Source organism: Cladophialophora psammophila (assembly GCF_000585535.1).
Source record: "Cladophialophora psammophila CBS 110553 chromosome Unknown aczJe-supercont1.6, whole genome shotgun sequence".
Taxonomy (NCBI): Eukaryota; Fungi; Ascomycota; class Eurotiomycetes; order Chaetothyriales; family Herpotrichiellaceae; genus Cladophialophora; species Cladophialophora psammophila.
Window position 1 is genome coordinate 1,592,615 of NW_006912927.1, and position 19,311 is coordinate 1,611,925.

The 19,311-nt window shown below is 51.8% G+C and overlaps 8 protein-coding genes across 8 annotated transcripts; 3 read left to right on the plus strand and 5 right to left on the minus strand.

Moving 5' to 3' along the window:
- Positions 1–501: 501 nt before the first annotated feature.
- Positions 502–2,705, plus strand: A1O5_04908 (uncharacterized protein; the record flags this gene model as incomplete). The annotated part of the gene is made up of 2 exons (XM_007745512.1): positions 502–971; positions 1,043–2,705. The coding sequence occupies 2 exons, from the start codon at positions 502–504 to the stop codon at positions 2,703–2,705; spliced, it is 2,133 nt and encodes a 710-aa protein (XP_007743702.1).
- Positions 2,706–2,898: 193 nt separating this feature from the next.
- Positions 2,899–4,250, minus strand: A1O5_04909 (uncharacterized protein; the record flags this gene model as incomplete). The annotated part of the gene is made up of 2 exons (XM_007745513.1): positions 2,899–3,339; positions 3,420–4,250. 2 exons carry the CDS (start codon positions 4,248–4,250, stop codon positions 2,899–2,901), a joined length of 1,272 nt encoding a protein of 423 aa, XP_007743703.1.
- Positions 4,251–5,939: 1,689 nt separating this feature from the next.
- Positions 5,940–7,130, minus strand: A1O5_04910 (uncharacterized protein; the record flags this gene model as incomplete). Its single annotated transcript, XM_007745514.1, has 1 exon — positions 5,940–7,130. One exon carries the CDS (start codon positions 7,128–7,130, stop codon positions 5,940–5,942), a length of 1,191 nt encoding a protein of 396 aa, XP_007743704.1.
- A 2,920-nt stretch (positions 7,131–10,050) lies between these two features.
- On the plus strand, positions 10,051–10,768 carry A1O5_04911 (uncharacterized protein; the record flags this gene model as incomplete). The annotated part of the gene is made up of 2 exons (XM_007745515.1): positions 10,051–10,111; positions 10,170–10,768. The coding sequence occupies 2 exons, from the start codon at positions 10,051–10,053 to the stop codon at positions 10,766–10,768; spliced, it is 660 nt and encodes a 219-aa protein (XP_007743705.1).
- A 294-nt stretch (positions 10,769–11,062) lies between these two features.
- On the minus strand, positions 11,063–11,655 carry A1O5_04912 (uncharacterized protein; the record flags this gene model as incomplete). Its single annotated transcript, XM_007745516.1, has 3 exons — positions 11,063–11,265; positions 11,388–11,596; positions 11,648–11,655. 3 exons carry the CDS (start codon positions 11,653–11,655, stop codon positions 11,063–11,065), a joined length of 420 nt encoding a protein of 139 aa, XP_007743706.1.
- A 1,755-nt stretch (positions 11,656–13,410) lies between these two features.
- A1O5_04913 (uncharacterized protein) lies at positions 13,411–14,298 on the plus strand (the record flags this gene model as incomplete). The annotated part of the gene is made up of 1 exon (XM_007745517.1): positions 13,411–14,298. The coding sequence occupies one exon, from the start codon at positions 13,411–13,413 to the stop codon at positions 14,296–14,298; it is 888 nt and encodes a 295-aa protein (XP_007743707.1).
- Positions 14,299–14,375: 77 nt separating this feature from the next.
- A1O5_04914 (uncharacterized protein) lies at positions 14,376–16,370 on the minus strand (the record flags this gene model as incomplete). The annotated part of the gene is made up of 1 exon (XM_007745518.1): positions 14,376–16,370. One exon carries the CDS (start codon positions 16,368–16,370, stop codon positions 14,376–14,378), a length of 1,995 nt encoding a protein of 664 aa, XP_007743708.1.
- An 818-nt stretch (positions 16,371–17,188) lies between these two features.
- Positions 17,189–17,690, minus strand: A1O5_04915 (uncharacterized protein; the record flags this gene model as incomplete). Its single annotated transcript, XM_007745519.1, has 3 exons — positions 17,189–17,227; positions 17,362–17,447; positions 17,513–17,690. 3 exons carry the CDS (start codon positions 17,688–17,690, stop codon positions 17,189–17,191), a joined length of 303 nt encoding a protein of 100 aa, XP_007743709.1.
- Between the last annotated feature and the right edge of the window lie 1,621 nt (positions 17,691–19,311).

The following is a 19,311-nucleotide window of genomic DNA, read 5'->3' on the forward strand; positions in this document are numbered from 1 at the left end:
CCACCCCGAGAAGAGCAGAGATTGGCCATATCGAGGAAGAATGCCACCTCCACGGCCATTTTTCTTTCTCCACAGCCGCTCCAGACTCGAAGCTGAACAACAAAACTGGAAACAACTGCAAGCCACAACTCTCAAGACTGCTCGTTAGGTTCTTTTTGTCCAATCCGGGAAAACCTAGAGGTGATGCTTTCCCTTTGCGGCGGAGCTGAACGAAAGACTTGCATGGCCCCAAAGTCGGGGTGCAATCAATGTTGTATTTCAGCCTGATGCGAACCTGGATGAATTGGTCGCATTGCATAAGTCCGCAGGCAGCTTCCCGAATTTAATAATGCTAGCTGAATGCTTGAGCACCCGCCTCGACATCGGATAGTGATCAGTGATCCCTTAGTAGTGGATATTCTCCCCCCTCATTGTGCAAACTACTCGGTACCTCATAGAGATTCCGTGAACCTCCTCTTTATCCACCGCAGACGTCACAGAGGCCTTTTAAGCTCGTCAAATATGGAGGAAAATTCAAAGGTCAAATCTCGTGTTACTGCTCTCACAAGGCCCGACCGCTGGCTGGGCAGCAACCGATCCCCGGATGAAAATGCGCCAACAGGGGAGAGCAAAACAATGTGGAATGACTGGAAGTCGTGGAAGATTAAGCAAACGACATTGCTGCTTTTCTTGGCCCTTACTGTCTTGCTCATCGGCGGCATCATCGCTTTGATTGTGGTATCTAGCGTTAACCATGGCCTTGCACCCGTCGAGAATGCCTCCAGAACAGTTGCTGGGGTCGACTGGAGACTCAGCCTGACATGGACAACCTTACCATCTCTTCTCTTACAGATATATGGGCTGTGCGTTGCGGCCGTAGTTGATGCATTCGGATTCAGACAGCCATTTATTGAGCTTGCTCGGGATGGAGGAGCCATCGCCAGAAAGAGTATTGCATTGGATTACCAGTCCTTCTTTCCCGGCCAACGAGAGTACAAAGCGTTTCGCAACGGACATTGGCATCTCGGTATTGCATTCGTATTGTCGCAGACACTTCGTGTAGCTCTCAGTCCTCTGGCGGCGCACATGCTGGTCGAGCAAACTCACAGAAATCATCAAAGCCCGTCATTGCTGCAGACTCTACGTTTTACTCAACGACCAGCCTCAATGAATCGATTGACTGGGATCTTTCGCCTGTAATAGGAGCTGCATCATCAACGCTAGTATATGGTGGCAGCTATCCAAGGTGGTCCAACGGGCAACACGTTTTCCTCAACTTCTCTTCGCCCAATTTACCTGGCGGCAATATCTCGCTACCAAAAATCGTGGCCACGACACAAGCCTATTTTGCGAAGCTTGAGTGCCAAACGGTGTCGGGTGTTGGCGATCGCATAATTCGCATCACAGATCCTAGCAGTCCTGATGGGAATGGTGGCACATGGTGGCTGAATGGCACCGACCGCGGTTGCTACTGGAGCACGAACCTTCAAATCTCCAATGGCTTCACAACATACTTGCAAACCTCTTCAAAGGTTACTTGCGGGGCATACCGCGACTCAATTTTCAGTGGCCGTATGATCATTGTCGGTGCTACCAATGTAAACTTCAACAAGACTGTGCCAACCGTTATCACCTGTATACCAACGTACTGGAACTCGCAGGCACGCATCAGCATGAATCTCGACCAAGACTCCCGAAGCCCGATTCTCGGCTTTGAGCTGAATGAGACAAAAGAGCTCCGGCCTCAATGGTGGGATTCTTTTGAGTATGAACTGAACCAAGTCAAGTCAATCGACACAACCCTCACAGGGGGCACAAGCGCAGACTCGGCCGCTGGCTTCGGGAGGGTAGTCCTGGACAATGCTCGCCTCATCAACAATGCGAATGCGATATTGGAGGAGACCCTCACGAGCTCTTCGCAGCAGGTCTTTGCAACGGTGTACTCGCTTCTGGTCAACGACTTCATGATAAGGCCGAACGAGAGATCCGTCAACATTATTGGCAATTTAACCTTCACCACGAATCGATTGTTTGTCTATAACATTTCCGCTTCCATCATTCTTGGATTATTGGTCTGTGTTGCCATATTGCTAATCATGATCCGCAGGTATACAGAGGGGCACGATGCAATGCTGCTCGAGGAGCCCATTGGGATCATCGGTTATGCAGGAATATTGGTGGACAGTGTGGTAAACAAGATCGCGGCAGCCATCCGTGGTGGAGCAAATTACCAAGGAAAGACCACAGAGGATGCCATGAAAGTCCTCAATGCTCGTGATGGGACAGCTCCGTCTTTTTTCGCGACGTACGAGGAGGACCAGGCGGCGACTCGCATCGCCCTGCAATCGAGGGTTTCCGAGATTGGATTCATCGAAAAGTATTTCCCCTCAAATGTGGGTGGTCCGGTTCAGCGACCACAGGATACCAGTCAACCACAACCACGAAATGTCGAACAAGTGCCGCAGCGAGAACAACATATCGATCGACCACCCCCACAGGATGGCAACGAGCCAGAACCCCAAAACATCCATCATCCTGAGCCTCGGCCTCTCAATCAAAGGCAACTGGATGATACCAACCAAACAGAAGCGCAGCATAACAATCAAACACAGGCGCAATCTGCTCATGAGCGACAGTCACGAGGTCCTGATGAAGCACAGCACCAAAATCTCCAGTCAGAACTACAAGGCGCTGATCCATCCTCGCCATCGGCTACGGCTAAATGATGTATGTCAAAGAAGAGGTGCCTGTAAAGTGGGAAGTTTCATCTTCCTCGTGGCTCTAAATTTGGCTCTTGGGTGTAACTTGACATGGGGCAGAGACTGCTAGGCAGCCTCCACACATAAGAAATCTAAGAGTAATGAGTACTATTCGACGTTGCCTAATGGTAACAACAACAACGACAACAATGATAATAATCTACTTCCACTGTTTCAAGCGCGTGGCAACTTCCAACATACTTGCCGGCCACCACTGGTGCTGGACCAAAGAAGTGCCCAGGAACCCGGCACCGTATCTGGCAATCAGGCCTTGGAGTGCCACGAACGGAAACTCGCCCACCCACCACTCCTCATTCTCCATCAGGAGCATCAGGACCAGCCAATGGGCGTAGACGTCCAAGGCAAGGACTTCGGCGGTGGTGAGCTCGCGGTCATCATCTGCTGATGCATTCTCTGGTGTCCGGGGATCGAGAAGGGGAAGGAGCAGGTCGACATAGGTCTGGGGGGCGCCGGAGAAGAAGGCCAAGAACGACCTGGCCAGGGGCTCCGTGTGCGTGGGCCGTGGGCGCCGCAGGATGAAGTTTTGCAGCCAACCGGGCGCCTGCGCTAGGAGACTGTCGGGAGCAACGGAGAACTTTGGCTGGCGTTCCATAGTCAGCAGCCATACTTGTTCCCCCGATGGGGTAGGTGGTATGATAAAGGGGGAAGAAAGAAGCTTACATAGGTTACACATTCCAACGAAATCTCGATACTCTGGGAGTCCGAGAACGTACTGGTCATTATACCATTCAGGATCTCGTAGGCGTCGAATGTCGAGGCTGTGTGGTCATCATCTGCTTGAGGCGTAGCAAGGGCGCTCTCGATCCTGCATCGGAGGTGCGACAGAGCCTGGTGAAATGTCGCGGCCAGAAAGGGAAACATGGTATGAGAGCGCTCGGGAATGGTTGCGAAGTCCGGGTGATCCGCAACCTGGGATGAAAACATAGTGTCCCACGGCGTTTGGAACGTTGGGCTTCTGCTTTCTACTCGGGTCGAATTTAACGCAACAATGGTTGTTCGTATACCTCTTAGTAACAGGATCGTATCTCGAGGTGTAAGAAGGTCGGTGTCCTGCAATAATCCCTTGGCGAGGAGCACTCGGTGCTGAATGTGTTGAAATGCAAGTGCAAACGGTACCAGCATCAGCGCACTGGCTAGTAAAGGCTGGGTATCCGACTCCCTCGGGCGTGATGTCATGGTCCGCATCTGTTCGAGAGCCAGAGTGTGATGCTGCAAGCCAAGGTCTAGGATTTGACGGATTCTTTCGGGGTCGGCGCTTCCGCTGGAGATGGTATCGCAGCACAGACAGGCAGCAGACAGGGCCAGGACAGAGTGTGAAACGAGGTCGCTCTCGAGCGCCAGTTTAGCTATTCCAACCTGTAAGACGAGCCGCTCTTTTTGCCAGCGTGGGGCAGCTTTGCACGTATGGTTGAGAAAATGGAGGTAGAGGTCTGCGTCTGTGACGTTGAGGACGACAGCGTCAGTCACCGGAGTCAAGACAACTGGAGGCATTGGAGACCCCGAGAGCGGTCGTCTGGGCCGCGCTGACTGACTGCTGCATATTCCAGGTGGCGACGGGGTCGAAGATAGAACAGAAGACGTTGACGAAGCACCCGATTCGCTTGATCCAGAGGAACGCTGGTCTGCTGTATAGACGCACGTTCTCAAGCTCGTTTCGCAGAGCGTACAGCAAGGCCGCTTCTCGTCACACTGCGACTATTTAGTTGACATATCGAATGTGGCAGTCGGTGATGTCCTCACTTTTTTCCTCCGTTGCTTGCATGTTGTGCAGCCGTTTCGAGATTTTGCATGTGATCTCCTCGACCGGAACCCGGGCGGGAAGGAGTAGGTCGGTGACGACGACGACGATGATAATGATGAGCCTTGATCCATGGTCTATTGGGACGGATTTGTCTGAATGATTGCTGGTACCTCAAGAAGGGTCGTTGGTATATGTCTCTCTAGTCTTCAAGTTCCCGTGCTCTCAGGGGCATCTCATGCACACGCGCTTGAATGGAGTCAGACAAGCTCATGAGACTCTGATACCGGGGTACTCCCTCGAAGGACGTTAGAACTTAAAGACCCTGACTCTTCTCAATACCCATTGTTCCAGAACCCATCTTAGTCATCCAGGTAGAAGCTGCGCTTAGATGGGACTCTCGCTCTTCCGGATGATTGGCCAATCCATCGGCTGACATACAGTAGCCCCGTTGCGATTGGCCTTGGCAATAGGCCGGACAGCCTTGGCTGAAGTCATCGGGCGTCGGATCCGACGGGGCAGGTGGTGTGGCCTCGTGGCTGAGCATCACTAGCCTCGCTTTGGTTAGGTGAGCAAGGCTGAGGCGGGCCTTGGAGCCTGGCCTGCCGATTTCGCGAAATGTCAATTTGGAATTTTCTCCAACTTTAGCTAATAAACCTCTGGTAGTCTGAAGTCAATCCGTAAGCAGCGGACAGGGGGACACGGGCAGCTTGATTCAGCCCCCTACCGAGTAATCAGCATTGGGCTCTAGGAAAAGGGAACGATATGGTGTGAGAGAATGACGGACAGATTACCTGGAATACCTCGGTCGCACCCGTCTCGCTCAAGGGACTCGGGCTTTGGCGATATTCTCCATGATACTACCAGGCAGGTGTCCTGCATTCCTCGACTCCTACGATGATGTCCGTGTAGGCCTGCTGGTGCAACCGCGGTAACGGGTGGGCTGGTGCTTGAATAGTCTTCTCCACAAGCAACCAGACCGGTCGCAGACGCTGAGAAGCCAGCGAGGACCCGATGGCGACCTAAGCCGGTATAAGGAGGCACCTATCAAAGATTGAGAGGATTGAACTTGCGGACCGTCTAAAGAAAGGCGAGGTAGGCTATCTACCGGGTATATACACAGAGGTGCAGAGGTGACAACAAAACGATGAGGTTGGGCATGTCCTTTTCCGAGAGCACTTAGCGATGACTAGTGGTTACTAAGAGCTCTCGGAAACGACGCGCCCCAGGTTCATCCTGGGCCAGATTGGGAAACCCGGATCAATGCAAGTCACGTTCGATGATGTGGGCGGAAGGATTCAATTGCAAGAGCTTTTGTCATCACCTAACTAGGCTTCGGAAGAGAAAGATACTAGGTATGCAACACTGTTTCGATAGGAACTTGACAGAACGCACCACCTATCCAAAGTGCTTCTACGTATATGGCAGCGGATTCCAGTAAATTATACCCCATTTCTGTCCAAGAAATCGAACATGACCTGGTAGCCGGCGGTGGCATTGTTGTGGAGCGGGAAGGCATGGCCAGTGTTCGGCTGGATATAATCCTCCACAACTGCTTTAGGGTAGGTGTTCTTCAAAACCTGCGGGTCGTATGCCCCCTTGCAGTCGCCGTCACAGATATAAAAGTCGAATTCAGCCAGGAAGAATTGGACCGGCGCTTTGAGATCAGGGCCCTGCAGCCCTATGATATGAAAAGCAGAGGCGAGCTCCCCAATCGGGACTGGTTGCTTGAGAGAATCGCCGTACTCGAGCATCTCCGGGGTGAAGGCGGTGTCGGGATTGCCGCCGAAGAAGAGATTCTGGATGCCGCTCTTCTGACACACGACGTAGCCACCTGGTCGATTGAATGGAGGAGAAGCCGTGGCGGCAAAGTCAACGCCCCATGAAGCCATTCCAGGCGCTCCCAGATATTTGCCGTAAAAGTAGCCAGTTATGATCACTCCATCCGTCAGAGCGGGATACTTGGCAATTAGTGCGGAGGTGAGGAAGGAACCAAAACTGTGTCCAACATGGACGATTTTCTTGGGTGCTGCTAGTCCCGCGAATGCTGCGTTGGCAGGTTGTGCCTTTCCTGCGATGTTGTACAGGGTGCCATTGCGCGCCATCAAGGTCAGCTGTCGAAGTATCTCTAGCTCGAGAGGCGCTTGGACCACGTTGTATGCGTCAGGGTGATCCGATTGACCGGCTCCCAAACGATCATATGTGAGGATTGAATATCCTGCCTTAAGCGATGCCTCAACATAAGACTGATTCTCCCGATCGAGTTCAGGATCCCAATATCTTCCATCGTAATGTGCTCCGTGAGTGGCAATCTGCAGGATGCTCTTCTTAATCCCGGCAACATTCGGGACACACAGTTGGGCATGAATATTGAAAGTATCAGAGGTTGTAGTGTTGTGGACGAGTGTCTTTGCGCCTTGAGGAGTGCTCCAAGTATCCGCATATATTGCCCAGGCTCTGGCTTGGATGTTACTCTCGATCTTTGGGTGATCATAAACAGCTGTGTCCGCAGTAGCAAACACTGGGATATTCAACTCTTTGCAGAATCCGTGAGTTCGTTGAGAGGCTTTGAGAGGCGAAGCCGAGATACCATGGAAGAGAGCCAACAAGGCTATGACGGTGGTCGCGGTCATTTCTGAGCGTAAAAGAATGATATCTGCCAAGATCGTGGGAGACTTAGATCATGGACCAGCTTGGATAACGACGGTTAAGTCCGTGGTTTATATAGTTGTAGTGATAGGCAGCACCACCTCAATATCAGAGTTTTGGGCTATGACGTCCCAGGAGATGACAGCGACATGCTAGCTGCGGTAGGCTGTGTTCGCGATGACTGTCATGGGGACTTTTGAGTCGTGTTGACTGCAATTTCGAACTATAGTGCAGTCCCTTTCGTGCCATGGTAGCTACGTTGACGCTCTTGGTATGGACACCAACGCGAGAAAGGATACAAGCAAGGGCAGCGACTGGAGTTCTCATCTGAAGAGGAAGGGTTCGACTGGTTCCGTCGTATTCGTCCGGAACCGACCCGAGTTGAATGTAGTCAAGCCTACTTTCCGGCAAGGGCGAGATCTCTAAGGTCGCGGAGCCCCTAATGATGAATCAGTTGTGAGAACAATTGTGTTGAGTATCATGCCGACAATTTAGACGGTGCCGCAAATGGGCGGACACAAGTAATATATTGACCAGGGGCGTATTCGCTAACCAGGGTCGTATTTGTGGAGTAGGACCCCACAGGTTATGACAGTTCCAATCATACCCAGTAGAGACTAGCGACCATTCTTCCTGAAGACTGTCATTCGAAAGTCATTTCAAGGCCGGAACGAACACGGCTGCTGAGATGAAGCCTTTCTCGCGGGAACCACCGTTATGAAGGCTACACCTTGGCACCGTCAATCTCTGAATACAGTGCCAAGTAAATCGAACGCGGTAATTATATAGAGAATTCCAAGGGCAAGGCTGGACAGGCATTCTTCGCACCATTCTCGGCTTGACGTGGAGACTGGAAGACTGCGGCGTTTTGACATTGCATGACAAACGCCCTTGGCTCAATGACAACCTTGACGGGTTTCATAGAAATGATTTCAGCCTTGGGCTTTTGACTAGCGTTTCTTGTACAGAGAGGATCCATCATGCGGGCAGTGCGCATGGCGAGGCGAGGACGAAGCAAAAGAAGGTAAAAGCGAAGGCTGAGGGTGGAAGAATATCCCGGCAGACGAGGCTGATACACGAAACTCAAATCACCCGGGAACAAGCCCATCACGGCCCGCGCTATTCAGCAATCTCCACCGGGCATTGCTGGGACTCGGCTTCTCAACACCCAAAAGTTTGTTGACTCTGTGTAAGAAGTGCAGATGAATAACTCTGGTGGATAGCTATAAAGCATCCGATCTGGCCTCGACATTCGGCATTTCCACTACCGTCATCATCCACAGAAAGCCTCAAGTACAAAGTCTCAGGTCGAGCCTTCAAGCCCATTCTTCATTCTCGCAACTTCCGAAAAACAGAATATCCTCAAACACATATCATTATCTCAGCTCATCCACAGCTCTTCAAATCTTTCGAGGCTTCGCTACCTGGCTCCGATGGTTTTTCTCGTTCTCGCTACTGGCGCAGCCATCTATTTTACCGTCGAAAAGGTCCGCGACCACAAGAAAAAGAAGCGAGCCTTGAAAGCTCGAGAAGCTTCACGACACGGCCTGGTCGAAACCGTGTCAAACGGTGATGACAACACAGCCCGCCACTCAATGGAAGACCTCCCACCATATATTCTGAGAGAACCTCCACCATACCAGATAAGCGACCAACATCGCGAGTTTAAGGAAAACAAGTAGCCGATTTTAGTGATGCTTTCGAGATCGCTGAAGTTAAAACGAGGCAAATGGCGTCGTGCGGGGATTAGGGACAGGCCGATTTCCTAGAGCGGTGGACGTTCTTTTAGCAGCGTATTGATGATCGGGATGGCAGTTTCTGCCAGGGTTTTCACTTGATAGGGTTTGGCTAGCATGTTTGTATAATACAGAGGACTTGTACATAGAAATAATCTGGTTTCCACGTTTCTGCCGACCTCTTAATACCCCTTGTGTTACAGCAATGTATCTTCGGACCATCAAAAAGCGTGCACCCACTACTGAAAGGTGTCTATCTGGGAGCAGTTGGACCCAGGAAACATATCGCTGGGCACGGAATAAGATATCTTCATTGAAGATGGGCTGGAAAAGGGTTGTTAATTCCCCAGCGAATCTGACTGCAACGTGGGATGCTCGCATTCCGCGAGGGCATTCTGATTAAAGACAGCTGCAGACACTCGATGACTGCCCCAAACAAGCATTTTAATTGTCATGAAAGAGCCCCCACCTTGCCCCATAGAGATTCTATTAATACGGAAAGACTCCCGAATACGCATCCGAATCTGCGTATCCGCGCATACGCCCGTCTGCCACTAACTTCTTTGGTATATTTCTCCTCACTGGCTCGAAAAGCAGCCATCATGGCTATGCCGATATCACATTCTCATGAGCGAGGAAGGCAGACTGGAGGCACACCTACAGACAACAATTTAAGTATTTCAGATACCTCCCCCGCCATGGGTCCGCCACAAAACGCCAGTCTCTGCTGCGCCTCAGCGCGCGGTGACCAAACTTCACCCGAATGCAATCCGACCTCACGCACATACGCAATGTCCTTGACTCCTTGGTTCATTTGCGCAGCAACTGAGCGGACTTCTGCAGTCATGATGCGGCGAGTCGAACGGGTCACACAGTATTCAGCCCCTTCACCTCAACTGCTGAAAACACTTACAATTTGACGTAAAAACCCTTGATCCATAAATAGGGCATCGAAGCGTGATGACATGGTCAGTTTCCTTCGCTGGCATTTCAGGGATTCTCCAACTTAAAGTCTGCATCTTCAACCTCTCCTGGCTCTCGTTACCGATCATCCAATATTCAGACATCAAGCTCGGCTCCTATTCTTCGACGCATTCTCCAATAGTTTCAACCTTCTGTGCGACACATCTGGGTATCCTCTCAAAACCGAGTCGAGGCCACCTCCATCATGACGGGAAGTCTCAAGAAAGAGTGCGACAAGGCAGCTCAAATTCTCAAGGGCTTCATTGGTATGCATATCTCAACAAGAGCTGAATGGCGAGGTGTTCAGGGCTGACATGACAACAGACAAACGTAGAATTCCCGTAGAAGTCATCGCGAATGCAAAGGGCCTAGCCATATTTTCGGGCTTCCGGGCCGCGATGTACCTTGCAGGTGCGGGTGGTTCTGGCGTCGTCGTTGCACGTCTACCCGATGGGTCCTGGTCTCCTCCGTCTGCGTTTTCAGTCCGATCGGGCGGATTTGGTGTCGTGTACGGGGTGGACATGTATGATTGCGTGTGTGTGCTCAACACACAAGATGCCGTTGACGCCTACATGAACAGCGAAATGGCCCTGGGCGCTGGTGCTTCAATGGCGGCTGGGCCTATTGGCGGCACTGCCGACATCAGCACTAAAGATGTCAAACCGATCTGGACATACACCAAATCGCGCGGTCTCTATGGTGGCTTGACAGTGGACGGCACCATCATCAAGGAGAAGGCCGCTATCAATGCCGAGTCGTACGGATCGAATATTACCGCTGCGCGGATCTTGAAAGGCGAGGCACAGTGGCCATCGACGACGCAACTTCCTGAGGTCCTCAAACTGGCTGAAGGGAAGAAGACGGATGCAAAATCCCTCGGCGCCATCAGCACTGAGCCGACGCCTGGCGACTTGAAGGAGTAATGCACATGGCCCATCCGTGTTTACGTTGATTGCGGCCGTAACCGAGAGTGTCGATGGCGAAATGGGTCTTTGAGGATAAACATGCGATGGGTTTGGGAGGCGAAATAGCAGGCATTGTGTCTATTCCGGATCACTGGCCAGTTGAACCCTTTGGAACAATTTAACAGAGCACTGCCAGAAGTAATTCACATCTATATCCACATTATTTCAATCTGGACAATCTCTCTCTCCGACATGACACGAGCCAGTCGAGCAGGATGTTTGCCGATATTGATAACATTGAACTGGTGGCCATCAAGCTGGAGGCTGCTCTTCTCGGACACTACCCACTGAATTGATTCTGGCCATGTCCACTGTCTCGTCATCGAGGCCAGCGTTCTTTCTTGTCCCTTGATTTCCCTTCCCTTCTGGAGGCTTGATCTTGCTTCCCTGGATCGTCTCGGCTCGCTCGACCGAGCCCTGAGAGTCGGCATGGGGTGCAGTGTGCTGGTATTGGCCTGGAGGACATCATCCCATTTTCTTGCGTCAGTGGACTGCACCGTGTTTTCACCAAGTTTCTTCCCCACAACCATATTCGGGGGAGGGGGGTAAAATACTCCGGGGGCGTCTGTGCACGTACCGGCTCCACTTAGGGGATCAATCCGACTCTGATCGATGCTTCGGTTTGTGCCAGTGGCAACGCGAGAGCTCTGGTCGCGGGACTGGTTCGATTTGATCTCCGAGTCCAAGGGCTGGATCTTGGTCGCGGAGATCTTCTCGTCGCTGCCGGATGTGCCTCTCCAGATGATGATGAAGACGTTAGTCAATTTGACACGCACTTTTGATGTACTGTGTCATGGGTGAAGTCGAGGTGTCAGTGTGTCAGACTGAGAAACGTACGAGGACATTGTGACCGAGATGTTTTTCGAGTAGCTGCTTTGAGAGTGTCAACGATACGATAGTGGATGATTCTGAGACAGAAGAGAGAGCAAGAGAGGGGAATTCAAAAAAAAAAAAAAAAATCGCAGCTGTATTTTCCCGTGGGATCTAAGACCCTCATTACGCGACTGATTTTCTTCTTGCAGCTATGCCATCATCAGGTCCCTCTGGTGGTGCATGTTGTATTAACATGACTTCATAGCAACTACTTCATAGGGGATCGGGCTTGATACCGATCCCGCCAATCACAGTGCGGGATGCGACTACGGAGGCGGAGCCTTGCGGGTGGAGTGCTGCTTTCCCCGCATTATCGAAGTCCGGACCGGTCGGGATGGAAACGGGGGACAAGAGGAAGAGGGAATTTGGAGCATGGCTTGCGGGTTGCGGGCCTCTCGCTCATTTGTTTGCTAGTAGGTACAACAAACACATGGTAACGGCTCCTCTTCATCCATGAGAGTAGCGGCCACAGCAAAGGTTACAGGTCAAGGACGTATCTATATCACACGCCCGTAAATGACAGCAAATACCATTGACGCCCAGCAGTCCCTATCGGTGGCCTTGCTCTGTAAATTTGCCGGTGGCTGATAGTCTAGCCCCCTTGCCATTCTTCCCCAGGCTGGGTTGGTTTTGATCTGCGTTCGGTTTCGACAAAGGAGAAAGAAGTGCAGGCAAAATCCCGGTGCTGTGACCGCTATTTGACCTCTTCCTGCCCCTCAAATTGGAAACAGAAAAGGATGCCCACTCCGTCATGTCGCGTTATCTCAGGCACAGCGATCTCTTCAGCCAACTAGGCTGTGCTAAAAGCAGAAGTGTTCTTTTGCCGGCCCGAAATTGGATACTGTGCTCAGGACCTGCATGACACCAGCTGTTCCGCATTCCTCCAAGAAAGGTTTAGTTTGCGAGAATTGCAGATCTGCGTTTCGGTACGGCAGCAGTAACGGACGGTAGAGATCTGGGTTGGAGGTGATATTGGGGGCCACTTCGCTTCATATATGGCCACCTTCCTCTTTTCCAAATTCTCTTCTTGTGCTCATCCTGACTCGTATATCTTGTATTACTGTAAGTTATTACTTCTCAGGTGCTATCCTCCGTGGGTCACTCCTGTTTCGCCACTTCACGTACGGGGCACATCCTCCCAATTTCAAGGCTACGGGGCTCAGCTCGAGCACTACTTTTCCTTGTCTTGTGCCATGTCGAACTAGACACCCGTGTTGGCGTTCGGGCACTTTGCCGTCTTCATGGTTTGATCGATGTCTCCCTTGCTAAATACCAATAATTGCGAGAAAGTGATCCTGGCCGTGCGTCAGGCTTCCTGTCAATCGGAGCTGCTTTTCTGTATCAATAACTGCTAAATCCTTTTGCTCGCGCCCCTCTACCTACGACATCTCCAATATGGCGCCATCCTCCCTGAGTTTTAGAGTCTCTCCTACACGTAGAGCTGCCATGGTGATGTCTATAAGTACCGGCTCTGCTTCCTTCCTGGCTCGAGGCTGTCGACTTTCCACCCGGTCACCAGTTCTTTCATAGACTTGCACAGATACCTCGACCTTTTGCGCCAAAGTGTTTTCGAAAGCTCTGTTCTACACTCAGCCCACAAACACGAGAAAGGCATCACTCCGCACTATCCCCTTGGGGTCTTTGCCTCGAGGCTCCGGTTTTCTCTAACGCCACAACCCTGACTGCGGTTTGCGTTGCCAAAACAGACCCAGCATACGACAGTCGAGATGTCTAACACGGTCACCCTCGACGCGATTGAGATAGTCGTCTACGTTCTCCTAATCCCTTTGATCGTCATTCTCGGCGTCCGCCATGGCTCGACACACTCCCTAGGCTACATTTATCTCTGTGTATTCGCAGTGCTTCGCATCGTCGCCGATGGCCTCGGAATAGCAGACCGCAACTCTACCAACCCAAACACCATCATTGCGACATCGGCAATACACTCAGCTGGCCTTTCACCATTGCTGCTTGTCCTGGCAGGCTTCGCGCATGAGGCACACCACTACCTCGTCAAGGCGACAAGGTCGCACAATGAGGCACAAGCTCTTTTGACTCGTCTGCGGGCATTGCAGGGAGGATTCCATGCCCTGTCAGCGGGTGGCATGGGTCTTGTGGTGTACGGAGCGATCAAATCGGAAAACTCAAACGATCGCGACGACGCCGAAACTTGGGAAGACATGCGCAAAGCCGGTACAATCCTTATGCTCTTGGGAGCCATTGCCGAAGTCATCTACGCTGCTTATGTCTGGCTATCTGTCATCCGTACCAAAGAGTCCGTCAGTTATCTACACTTGACATCGATGTCATTCTGCACCTGCGTCGGAGGCTTGTTCGTCGGCATCAGGGCCTTCTATTCTGTGGTGTACACATTCGACACAAACTCAGATCTCAATCCAGTGACGGGTGACTTTGGATACAAATTGGTCTTTATCGTTCTGGTGCCATTTTTGGCGGTGGCTTGGATGATTTCGGGGGCGTGGGTGACGAGGAACATCAGGAAAGAGGTATTGTACAAGTCGATCCGGACGGATCAAGGGGGAAAGCGCGGCATTGATGACGATACTGACATGCTTATGATGCCGCTTCCGCCCGCGACACAATGGCGCCCCTGAAGGATATAATGCCTAAATCCACAGCAGTTTGCTTCGGGGATTTCTTGTTATCTTGCCTGGGTCTTGCCTATTGATGCTTAAACTGTAAAGGAGGGAGGCCAGGGGAAAATGAAATCTTGTCTCCGATGGTTTCGAAAGAAGATTAGCCCATTAACCCATCTCTTTGCCTGCAACAGTGGTCTACCAGACCTACTTCGGCCTCGGACATCCACCTCCAGACTTACATGCTTGTCAATCTCGACCTCTTCCCCGTCCCAGGATGCCGTGAAAATGTACTGTCCAGAGCGCGCTCTGTCGGCGTCGAAGACGAAGATACCGGTGTATTCATACTGAGTGTCTCCTGGCCCTTCAACCAAACGCCCTAAGCGTAGAGTCTTCCTTTCATCCCACATAGCGTCGGTGACCTCGGCGGCCATCCAGGTCTGAAACCGTCCTGAGAAGCTCAGCTCGTCGATCCCCGAACAGTCTTCGTCCCGGTCGAGGAACTCCCCGAGAGACGCGACAAGGTCCTCAGCTTCATATTGCTTTCCGTTCCATGGGCTTCTGAGCTCCTCGATAAGTTGGTAGAGGCGCCAGCGTTGGCGGCCCGTCAACCCGCTGCTGGAATCGAACTGCCAGGGCACGCCGTGCCGCCGTCGCCTCACGCGTACCGTGGGGCCGAGCTCCCACAGGTGCCCTCGCGTCCAGATCCCTTCTTTCACCAATCTGACCCGGATGAGGCGGCAACTCTTGATGAACGTCAGCTGCTGATGATCGGTAGGTGGCGAGAACGAGTCAAGGGACTGAGCCTTTAAGAAATCGAATATTGTGTTCTCCAGGGGAGCGGTGCTGCCGCCGCTGTTCATGAGGATTTCGCCGTTGAGAAGATACAGTGCCAGCAAGGCTAGGCTCAAGCTGTGGTTGCCGTCTTGTAGCGTCTTCGTCCTCAAGCGCACAGAATATGCACAGCAGTTTGCCACGATGGCGAGGCGGTCGACACACCTTCCTGCTTCCCGAGCGCCGACGTCGGCGAAGATGCTGGGGGACATTGATTTTCGGACGGCGTACATGCTGTCTTCTACCCGGGGATCCTGAAGAGTGACGGTGTATTTTCCGGCCCGTTGTAGAACTCGTCTGACTGCCTCCTCGAGTCTGCCTCGACGCCAATTTTGACTCATGTATGCGAGACAGAGCCGAGAGGCTTCTTGCCGGAAGTCGGCCGAATTCACACAAAGCTCGCCTTCAAGGGCACCAAACAACAAGCCTTCTGTGTCTCGCTTCCGCGCCTCGAGAGAGGGATCATGAGGTATGAGCAGAGTCATCCTCGTCGAGGCACAATAGTCCTCCTGAAAAGGCCATGCTCTGTTCCACCACCGGTCCGAAGTGATTAAGTCCAGGAGATCCAGCGCCTTTTCAACTATCCCGATCATGCGAGGATTTAGTCGCAGCTCTTGCGCTGCTGAGTTCTCGCCGTCTCCAATGAATCTCCCGCTAAGAATCTCGGTTAAGAGGTCCAATTGCTGTCCAGAGACGATGCGCGCGGTCGAGAGCAGCGCAACGGGATGTTGGCTGCGGCTGTAGACGAGGTGCATGGACTGGATTGCGATTTCTTGCTCGTCCTCGTCTTCCTGGTCAATACACTCCTGGTCGAGCCAGAAATACGGGCAGTCTATGTAGGCTGCAAATTTCGTGACTCTGTCCCAGACGACGTCTCTCACTGTTGTCGACCTACTCGACGACCGGTGGGAGTGGTCTCTTGATTCGACAAAATACACCCCAGTTTTAGTGTCCTCTCGCGGATCTGGGTTCCATATATACGACACGGCGACGTAACTCCGCGTAGAGAAAGTGTCAATGCATTTCCGACCTAGAAGTGGCTTCGACGACCGCGGCGTGTCGCTCTGCTTGTATCTGCCGCGTTGTCGATGATTACGCTTATCATTCTTCACATACAGACATTCCAGTTGCTCGACCCATTCCAGCGACTTCAGTTCCCTGGTCTTGTACTTTTGGATCTCGAGCAAGGCTGCGTAGATTGGGCGGCCGATCTCTTCTCGGATCCTGCGAAGCGAGACGTCCGCGTCTTCTCGCATCTTCGGTAACTTGTTTCTCGGTAACCACCAAATGCGCAGTGGTTCGGTTCTCATTTCCTAGCTATATATGTATGTGGAGAATGTCTTATTTGTCTTTCTTGCTATTTTCGGTTCTATGCTACATGCTAGAGTCCCGAAGGTGGATGACTACTATCAGGAAGAATATCTACAGCGCCAAGTGTCAGCCTCACGCCCCCAATGCATATGGGAGCCTAGCTGATCAGGCAGATATGCAGGGTCCCTCCGGCCAATAGATTGGTTAGCATGCTATAGAAGGTCGAGTAAATACGTGTCCTTTTTCTCTGAGGCAAGATTTTGTGCCTGACTGTCTTCTTTTTCGTGGGTATTGAGTTTCTGAACAGGCTCATAGGGGTCACTCCATGGGCGAGTGAGAAGCTGTCTAGACGAATTGACCCTCGGAGGTCGCGTTTAGAAGTTGTCATGATATTTCTTAATCGAATATCTTCATACAAGACCCCAGGCTGCCTTCCAGCTCCAAGTTTATCCATCGACGATAACATTTTCCAGGTCCCAAATTCTCCGGGCCAAGCATCTCCTCTATCAACCGCATCTTCCTCTCCCAAGATAATTCCATAATTTCACATGGGAATATGAGTAGAGCAGGGTGCTTACAGCATTCCTCTGGACAAATGTGGCGAAGTAAAGACAAGTAGCAGCAGTATCGTGCCCCTTCCGCCGAGTGCAACATCACCAGTAACGCATCCTAGATAATGGACATCGATTTTCGTAAGGAGTGACCAGGGATTGACAACGTCCCGTCCGCATTCGATCATGGTGACAATGTTCTATCCCGTCGCTTATTTTCCAGGCGAAGTGCAGATAAGACCTTGCTCAAGCTATTGTGGATTGTCAGTATTCTCATACGCTCAGAATAAAGTACAGTCAAAGTGTCATTGGCGCAAACCCGCCATGCACGAGGCTCGGTATATTAGGGAGGACGAGGGTCAGAGGGATAAAGGTCGATTCTTACGATAGGCAACAAGCAGCACCGGGCCTGCTGTCCAATGGAGGCACAGATGCTAGTAAAATCATCGATGCTGGTCGGCGTAGATGGAGCTAGTCGAACCATTTCGTCAGTATTCTTTCCTGATTTAGTAGGATCCGGCTCGAGAGAGACATACGAGGTGCACAGTCGAGGTCTGCAACGCGGAGCACGTCGGTTGCGCAGCAGACTGCTGAGCTATCGGCGCCAGAGCACAGAGTCACTTGTCGGTCCACAAGAGCACTCTTGCCTGGAATAGCAGATGCCATGGCAGTGGTGACGCCGGCGAGGACAATAGCAACCGTAGAAAAGTGCATGTTGAGTTCTTAACTGAGGAATTGACAGTGAGGAATTGATGGCGATGAACCGAGAGGTATTGTAAGCTGCGTGGGAATGAGCTTGCCTGGAATAACCGACGGAGGCTGAGGTCGCCAAAGAAGTGTGACAGAGGACTTGATGTGATGTTCTTTCTCGCACAGCTTTATACTTCTCTCAACAGAGCCAAATCCTATTGGGTTCGGGATTGCCGTCATGTTTGAGACATGTCATCCATGATCTTCAAGGCATCAGTCCAGTTGTTCCTACGAATGAACGCGATCGTCGTCGTGACCGGCTGGCATTGTACCCATACACCAACCCGTGCAAGGCTCTGCGGGCCCGTTGATCGACATAGTGACTTTAGCGGGCATGTACCTGCGTCGATCGCTGCGAGGGATTAAGTATCGTTTCGTAAATGCGATTGTCCAGTTGCTGGCTCGCACAGATGCTCAATGGCATGAGGGAACTTCCAACATTTCAATGTAATAGGACGGAACCTTGCCAGTAACTCGTCCCAGAACGGCAGGGTCAGGCCTTGTAGACCAGCTCAATGTGGGTACCAGCAATGAGGACAGTGAGCGGGCACTGGGTATGTCCAACGGCATTGTCTCTTTGCCATGCCTAGTGATGAATCCCATATGATTTCAAGCTTGTGTCGTCAGAAGCTGTGAGACAATTGCACAAGAATGGGGAAAAGACCAAGGTACCAGTTTGAGCCATGCCAGGAGGCAGCCAAGGGTGTCCTGGGGTTGGAATAATTCCAGGATGACCTTCGAATTGCTCTGCAGATCCCCAACGTGGGCTCCATAACTTGGTTGCCACCACAGTGCAATGGGCTTCTGGCAATAGCTACCATGTCCCTGCAAGGTCGTGCTGGACTTGGAAGAAGAAATTGCTCCAAGTTGAATTGGGAAAAGCCGATAGCCAACATCCTGTGCAAATGACGTTGAAGCAGCAAGTGTCGTCCCCTGCAGCGATCCTCCAGTTCTCCAGCCGAAGGCAACACTCGACGGCGATCTTTGTGGAGAGATCGACATGGCGCTGTGGCTTTTCGCCGAGACACAGCACTGTCGCAACCAGGGGCTGCAAGGCACGGGGACAGGTTTAGGAAAATAAAATGATCGACGCATGAAGTGGCTGATCAGCTGTGTACATGCTATATTTGCCCCGGGAATTTATCCTTGACTAGCCAGCAAGCAAGTATACCTATCATTCCATAGTATTGGACATTGGGCTCCTGCTCTTCCTGAAACACTCCAGGATCAGGGGTCTTTGAGCAAAGCGAATGATGTCAATGGTGTTGAAGCGAGCCAGGCCAACGGCAGCTCGGCAGGTACGAGGTAGAGCGTACTGGGTACAAATGCAACAAACGTGGAAATCATAGGCCCTGATCTGGCACAGCCGCGAAAGCGCAGGTTTCTGCTTCTTCTAGGAGCGGCTTCCTTGTGGACGTACAAATACATGCAAAATCTTCGGGGGCTGAAGTACTTGAATAGGTTCTGGGCGTCATCAGAAACTGCTGCTGCCACGGTGCCAGCAATCACAAAGCCGGGAATAAGAAACGGCCAGGGAGTTCTCACTGATGGAGTCGAAAGGGAGACAAGGCCAAGGCAATGTCGC